Below are 7726 nucleotides of genomic sequence, written 5' to 3' on the forward strand. Positions count from 1 at the left end.
TGAAAGATTACACGAATAATAAAATGCATCGATTTCATATCTAAAATTTTGTGGCAATGTCATTTTTTGAAATGTCATGTTTTGAAGTTTGTAATTAAGTTTAAGTACTTTTTCAATTTGAAACACCTTAGTCGTGTGGTCTTGGGATGGTTGTTGGATGGCATGTTGCATACTCTGCATGACATTTGCGCTTCTTAAAAAGATCGTGTTTTACGTGTGACAACATCGCAAAAGTAGATAAGTAGACCATTAAAACGATTATGAGACTGAACTTGTAACAAAGGTATAATTTACAAATTGTAAGTAAACTTGAAAATAGGATCAATAGTTGTTGATAAATCTACGTAATTCCTTAAAAAAGCATTTCGGTTATTTTTAAATAAAAATACTAAAAAACATATAATGACAGTGGCAAGTTCAAAGTGTCACATTTACTTTGTCGCACACTGTGCGGCAAAGTCTTTGCGTAAAAGTAAAACAAATGAACGCTAAAGAAAAGTGCTTCTTTTTGATCACCGCTTCTGTTCGCAAAATGGCACTTTTCGATTCATTCGAATAAAAAATATATTATTTTGCTTACTCCTTCTAGTATACTTTTTGAAGTAAAATCTAGCCAAATCAAATTACAGCATGAAAATGTGATGACAATATTAAATCAAAGAAAAAGGCAGAAGCTTTAAAAACAGTTGGAAGAATAATCGAATTATTCTACAAAGTTATCTTTTAACTCTTAGCAAAAACCATCTATATCTACAAAATATTCTTATTCTTAGATCTATAAATCTACAGAATAATTCATTCACCTGCAAATCTTCTGTTTAATACTAATAGAACTGTTCTAGCAATGAAAATCGGTATGGGGGTTTTTCAAATAAGGTATTTTGTTCAAAACTTACCAAACGCGAATTGAATGCCAAAAACTTACTAAAGTCGGCAGTTTGTAATACACTTGACATAGCAATTCTCTCCTTTGCAGCCGTCCAGCACGAACGCGGTCCAAGAAAACCGAAACTGCAGCAGATGCCGGGCGGTACCAGTTCTTCGCATCATCAATCCGGTTCCAGCATGGGCAGCCATCCGCTTCAGTTACCTTTGCCTGAAGGTTCCGCCAGTAAAATCACCCCAACTTCCGGAACTTTTCAATTTACCCATAGCAGTCTCTTTGTTCCTCCGCATCATCCTCTGAAGGTGCTCACATTTCCTCCACCATCTTCAGTCGGAAGTCCACCGGGTCATTTGGAGAATGGCAGTTCGATACCGCCGCATTTGTTTCATCATCCGCATTTACCACCACCACCACCTGGACTTCTGCATGTCTTGATGTCAGCAGAAAAATGCCAGGTATTTTTCAAAGGAGTTTGGTTCTTTTACGTAGAAAATGAATAAATTGAGCGGAAATGCACTTAAAGTGGGACAATACAAAGGTCGGAACGAGTGGCAAAGATCGGTCGAACTAGTGGAGAAAATGCTTAAAAAATAAAATTCCTATTTATTTAGCTAATAAGCTACATACAAAAACAAGCTAGGAAAATCACAAAAACATCTTTTTTGCACTAATTATGTGCTTGCACAACATTTTAAACCATGATGGAGCATGAACATGTTTAAAACACTCTTTTATTTTTTTACGGTAACTTCTTGAGTCCTTCTTAGAAATTATCTGCATAACAATCAGTTTAGAGCCGGGCTAGTTTATATTTTCTTTTGCTTGCCTGAATTTATTATTTTGTTGTATACAAACATATTCAGTAAAAACTATTTTTTTGTCTAATCTGTCTTAAATGTATCAGAGGCAATCGAATTAAATTTGAATGTTAAACTTGTAGCTATTTTCCAAGCCAAAGTTTGCATTGCAGGAGTTGGTTTGGGGAACAAAACTTTCCCAATTAGAATCATCCGCATCTGAATCCAGCAGCGGCCTAAGTATGTCCAGTCCAGGATTACCATTGCCACAAATGAGCCCCACTTTGCCTCCGCCGCTGCCTCTGATGCCTACTTGGGAGATGCTTCAGGTAAAATCACAAAATCCTCTACTCGAAAAAAAATATTACCCATGAGTTGGGTAAATTTTGATGCGAAACATTTCTTTGCGGAAATTGCGCCTCGATTCGACACTTTATGCAGGAAAATGTAAACTTACTGGATGGGAGGTCCTGCTTGCAGGATTGACTTTCATTCGCTCTGACTTTTTGACTGCGAATCTCTCGTTGGCTCTAAAATATCCAGTCTGGAATTGGGGAAACGCCTCCTTAGGGTGAAATTCGGCAATGTGGATTCCAATAAGACTCACTCGATTTAGTCGTTCTCCAATAAAATTACATACACAACAAAGACATTGGATTTATAAAAGTACGCGTGTTTGATAAAAACACTAAAGCTTTAACTCTGGCTATTGAAGTGAACGAACTGTTTATATTTTTTTAACACCACCTTAAGCATCACTTGGGAAATTTTTCCCAAAAAGCACAAAGTTCCAGAAAACTATTAAATTTGCTCGGTTGAATTCTACATTTGCATAATTGCATTAATCTTTATTGCATAATTGGCTCCAACATGACGCTGTATTTTTTGTCGTATCTGAAAATCTATTCGAGACCCAAATCCCGTTTTCCTACCAACAGATAGAGAATAAGAGTCCCGATCCCGTTTCACTTGCTGCAAATTGAGTAAAGAAATAATGCCAATTTTCCTGAACGAGAAGCGTCAAATTTGAATATTGTTCATTTGGATGTAAGATAAGCCAAACTTTTCTACATTACGCCACGTTTGTGCTCATATATTTTGAAAATAATGAGCTTATGCGATAATTGATAATTGATAAAATAATACATCGCTGGAAAGAACACTTAAGTAATACTTTTACCAATTGCTTGGAAAATGTTGGCACTTTTAACAAAAAAAGGTAATATTTCAATAAAACTATTCGTTTTGCACGGTTTATTTCGAAACATTTGAGTTACACATACAGTATCTCCACCACTAAACAAAAAATTATTCAATTTTTCTGCTAAAGAAATGTGACAAAATTAATTTTCATCTATTAGGAAACAACAGCCCGTCTACTTTTTATGGCAGTACGTTGGGTTCGATGTCTAGCGCCGTTCCAGACGCTGAGCAAAAACGATCAACTTCTACTGCTCCAAGAGTCCTGGAAAGAGCTGTTTTTGCTCCATTTGGCTCAATGGTCGGTACCTTGGGATCTCTCAGCTGTATTGGGCTGTCCACAGGCTAGAGACAGACTGCCCAATGATGTGCACACAGCCACTGAAATAAAAACCATCCAAGTACAGCTTCCCGACAAGTGTATAAGTTTTTATTAATTGTCGGAGTTTTCAGGAAATTATGTGTCGCTTTCGACAAATATCGCCAGACGGAAGTGAATGCGGCTGTATGAAAGCAATAATTTTATTCACACCTGGTAAGTTTTTCCAATTTTGTTGAATGGTTTACGGTAATTTACTAACTTTTGTCAACATTTGATTGCTTTATTATGTTTTGCAAAATTATACTTACTTGATTTATTGTATTTAGCAAAAATAGGGCACCGGAAACGATTCAATCAATCAACCTCGAAAATATTTGCCTTAAACAGTGTCCCTAGAAAGTGGGGCGCTAAATATTATCAAGGCATCAAATTATTTTTTCGTCGTTACTTTTAAGCAGTTGATTGAAAAATTATGATTTTTACGCGGTTACAAACTAATAAATGCTGATTTTTTGTAGAAATTCAATTTAATTTGTGGTCTTGTTTAAGAGTGGCCGATATTCAAATTATTTAAAAAATACACATGTTTAACAGATTTGCAAAATTAACATCAACAATAAAATTTTTCGCAGGTCGCACGTTCTCTTCACATTACTCCCTATTTTCTTACTTTTTCAAATAACCTCTATTCAATCTTACATATTTATCGGATAGTGGAAAATTTGTAGTTTTTTCGATTTCTGTTAACAAACAATTCTAATATGATTAAATGTTGGAAGGCAGTACAAGCATCTATACATTGATCCGATTTTATTTATCATCTGAAAAATATTTAAACTTATTAAGTAATATACATATTTACATTACCAGAAGAATTAATATAAATGTGTTATTTTTGAACCAAAAGTGGGTAAAATGTAATGAAGAAAAATCCAAACTAATTTAAAACGCCTCATAAAAACGTAGCTCTCACAATTTTGATGTCCAAACGTAGCACTTGATTTCAGATTTGGAAGTAGCACATTTGCCTTTTATCAAGTTTTCATTTTGCTTCCCGTACAGATCTTTGATCTTGATTTTAGTGCATAAATCGAAAAGCTGAAATAGAACAAATTGAAGGGAAAACGTTGGACTTTTAGCTTCGCATTAACTATTGCACACTTCAGCTTCTTATTTTTAGTTCATTTAAAAAATTGGCAATATCTGTAACTGAATTTATATTCGTTAAGACAATAAATAATACGCGCTCTAAGCGTTTAAAATAGGACCGTCTTATTTGTTAGAAACTGCTGGATTATGCGATGTTCAACCAGTTGAAATGCTTCAAGACCAGGCTCAATGCATTTTAGGAGACTATGTGAGAATGCGATATCCCAGACAACCGACAAGATTTGGAAGGCTTCTGCTGTTAGTTCCTAGTCTAAGGGCAATCAGATCCATGACTGTGGAATTGTTGTTTTTTAAAGAAACTATCGGAGAAATCCCGATAACACAATTGCTAGGTGATATGTATTACATGGAGAAATGCGCCACTTCAAGCCAATAGAGTGAACAATTACTCTCTCAATAATTACATTCACTTAATGTAAATTGTCTTTCTCTTCCAACTACTTAGCTGGACATAAAACGCAAATTCAAGCCTAAACGTAATTTTCATTATTAAAAGCAGTTTTGTAGTTTGTGGATATTTAGATTCATTGTTCAGTATTGATTGGAATTTGATGTTGCCAAACAAAAAAAGCTAGTCTTGTTCTGTGATATTGTTATTTACACTTACATATAGAACTTTGTAAATGACTGATTTGAATTTTTTATATGTGGATAGATACCGAGTAACTAGTAAATATTAGAATAGTTCATCTATGCTTTGTAAATAATCAAATTGGGATTAAGCAATTGTCAATCTCAATTAATGTATGGTTGTAAATTAGAAATAAATTATGCAGAAATACTAGGATATATATGTATATATACTTGGGATAAAGGATTCGTGTTTAGCTTTCTAAAGTGAAGCTTCAACGCACTCTTTTAAAGTGGATACATAAATAATCAACACTATTCCTTGATGGCTTTTACCATGAAATCTGCAAGCTGAAAATTGCGATCATACAAATTCTCAATAATATCGAAATGATCAGCATCTGGAATGATAGTCAGGAAACAGTTTGCACCCATCAGATGCAGCTTTTTATAAAACTTTTGAGAATCGCTCACAAAAGCTGGACTATCATTTTCAGCGCCTACAATAAAAATCTTTGTACTGCCATAATCAAGTTCGCCATAGAGTGGGCTTAATTCTCTGGCTGTATCTGCTGTGAGTTTCAGCAAGTCGTTAGCCGACATTTTTGTGATCGGTACCATGTCGTACAGCCCACATATTAGAAAAACACCCTGAATTAAGTCACTTTCTGCTGATGAAATCGATTTTTTTAACTCCGAAAGGAGAGCAGCTATAGCATGAGCTCCAACTGAGTGACCAGACAGATAAAGAGCACTGAAAAACATATTTGGTAAGTACTGCAAATGACACTATCTTCTATGGCTTACCGAGATTCTAGTTTTGTGGCGTAGCTTATACACTCCCTTAGACCAATTTGCAAGCGCTCCAAAATTTCACTTACTGTGCGTTGTGGGCTCAATTCATACCCTAATAAAATGGTTTTAATGCCACTCTCATGCAAAACGCTTGCGATGAAACCATTGTTTGAATGTGTGATGCATTCTTCTTGGTAATAACCTCCGTGAATATGTATCAGAATTGGAGCATCTGGAACAAACATGATTTTATAAGCTCAAGGAGGATGAACTTAATGCAATGAAGAACAGTTATTCAATTTGAATTTTACTTATGTAGTTCATATATAAATGTTAGCTTAACGCTTACAACCTTATGATAATCGAAAGAAGGCAAAGTGAAAAGTAGTCGTGTGTTGATTTTTCTTACATCTTTGGTAATAATTGAATACCTAACTTGTGTATTATTTTGTAATAAAAAATCTTCTGTAAAATTTTTGATTTCATTGTCAACCTCGCCTCGCAGATGCTGTACCACTGATATAATATTCTGTCACTTTATCACTTTTTCTAGGATACGTTAAATCTGATAAAATTATTTCTGATTTTAGTTTTGTTTCTACGGCCCTGCGGTATTTTAAATATGTTCAATATTAAATTGTCCATTTTTGGGACAGGCAATATATTTTAATTTAATTTTCTGTTCATCGTTCTACATAAAAGTAGAACGATCGGGAAGAACATGTCTGCCAATAACTAAAAAAGTTAAAACTTTTTTTCGTTYCCTTCAGTCTTATACTACTTATACACTTTTATAATTTCAATCTYAGATAATCACTTTTSCATTTATTTATTTAKKCCATAAAACKMCCAAMAMWRTTTMTKCATKTTTCARAATWTGTTTCTGGTTGAATAGAATGAATTTAAATGAATAAAATAGAATGAATTTCTATGGAGTGTTTGTTAAGACAATTGTTTCTCTAATAGAGGTAATGGTTTGTAATGATTGAAAGTTCTTAAGAATCTGTAATATTGCATAAGAACTCACGATTATTCAAGTCTGTTCCGTATATGTCGTACTTTTCCTTTGGTCCTGGTCCATAAGAATTCCCTAGATGGCATGGAATTTTTTCTCGTACCAACCTGCTGTCTGTAATCAAAGAAATAGCTTTTAATAAGACTTTCTTCAATAAGAATGCAGTTAAAATGATTAAAAGGAATCAATATAAATATAATTTCATAACATTTTACTCTTCTGATTAATCACAATTATATTCGTTTAAACATTCTCTTGTATTTTTATACTTATGCTACGGAAGTGATTTTTCATAATTAACGTACAGTTTGCTCACGTCTGATTACTGCATAACTCATTGGGAAAATTTATAAATTTCAAAAGAATAAAGTAAGTTATTAATATTAGTAAATTAAGTAAGCTGAAATAGTACAGACAAATTGAAAATATAAAAATAAAAATATTAAGTCCATGGTATTGTTATATAAAAAAAATGTTTTTGTCATCATCTCCTTTAACCTGAACAACTTGCCTTCATCGGCAAATTCGCATAATTATCCGATACAAAATATAAAACCTCTCATTTCTACCAGCATTAATAATTCAAAAGAAGTAGGTACTTACGATGTTCAATAAATTGAACATGTTTTTCAAGCACTTCTTTACTGTTGAATCTTTTTGACCATTGGCTTGGTGAATATAATTTCTCGAAATCCTGATCACAAGACATAACGAAGTATTTTCGGCTTATTGAAATGTTACCGTAAAGAATGAAGTTATCGACCCACTCACTCGACCACACAGCAATTTCAATTTCAAGGCTTCTTTGCCGTTCAGCCGCGTAACGTTTAGCTTGTTGTTGCAATATTATGAAACAATTCATTTACGTCAAAATGTTTCATTTACACAAATGAAACGAGATAAACTATTCTTGGCTAATTCAAGTATCTCACTTGCAACATTCGGATAAATTGAACTTTTGAATATAACAT

The 7726-nt window shown here is 33.7% G+C and overlaps 2 protein-coding genes and 1 long non-coding RNA gene across 3 annotated transcripts; 1 reads left to right on the forward strand and 2 right to left on the reverse strand.

Moving 5' to 3' along the window:
- Nucleotides 1-958: 958 nt before the first annotated feature.
- On the forward strand, nucleotides 959-5064 carry LOC109542776 (protein dissatisfaction; the record flags this gene model as incomplete). The annotated part of the gene is given in 5 exon segments (XM_048668727.1): nucleotides 959-1341; nucleotides 1857-2012; nucleotides 3045-3284; nucleotides 3337-3418; nucleotides 4489-5064. Coding segments are annotated over 5 exon segments (1124 nt in total), but the record flags the coding sequence as incomplete, so codon positions are not given.
- On the reverse strand, nucleotides 2923-4493 carry LOC125505258. The gene is made up of 2 exons (XR_007282043.1): nucleotides 3514-4493; nucleotides 2923-3264 (listed from the first exon to the last, which is right to left on the reverse strand). It is a non-coding gene; the product is annotated as an uncharacterized LOC125505258 (long non-coding RNA).
- Nucleotides 5065-5154: 90 nt separating the features above from the next.
- Nucleotides 5155-7594, reverse strand: LOC125505257 (kynurenine formamidase-like). Its single transcript, XM_048668726.1, has 4 exons — nucleotides 7359-7594; nucleotides 6768-6869; nucleotides 5753-5972; nucleotides 5155-5699 (listed from the first exon to the last, which is right to left on the reverse strand). The coding sequence occupies exons 1-4, from the start codon at nucleotides 7462-7464 to the stop codon at nucleotides 5261-5263; spliced, it is 867 nt and encodes a 288-aa protein (XP_048524683.1). The 5' UTR covers nucleotides 7465-7594; the 3' UTR covers nucleotides 5155-5260.
- Nucleotides 7595-7726: the final 132 nt, after the last annotated feature.

This window comes from Dendroctonus ponderosae, unplaced genomic scaffold, assembly GCF_020466585.1.
Source record: "Dendroctonus ponderosae isolate FM_Combo_2020 unplaced genomic scaffold, Dpon_F_20191213v2 Dpon_F_20191213_724, whole genome shotgun sequence".
NCBI classification, from domain to species: domain Eukaryota; kingdom Metazoa; phylum Arthropoda; class Insecta; order Coleoptera; family Curculionidae; genus Dendroctonus; species Dendroctonus ponderosae.

What these genes read in the sequence shown, in the direction of transcription:
- LOC125505257 (XM_048668726.1), bottom strand. Translation starts at nt 7,464, where the DNA reads ATGTCTTGTGATCAGGATTTCGAGAAATTATATTCACCAAGCCAATGG. An exon ending in TGTTCAATTTATTGAACATC is followed by an intron (nt 6,870 to 7,358) that starts GTAAGTACCTAC and finishes CTTTGATTACAG; the next exon opens with ACAGCAGGTTGGTACGAGAA. An exon ending in CGGAACAGACTTGAATAATC is followed by an intron (nt 5,973 to 6,767) that starts GTGAGTTCTTAT and finishes TGTTTGTTCCAG; the next exon opens with ATGCTCCAATTCTGATACAT.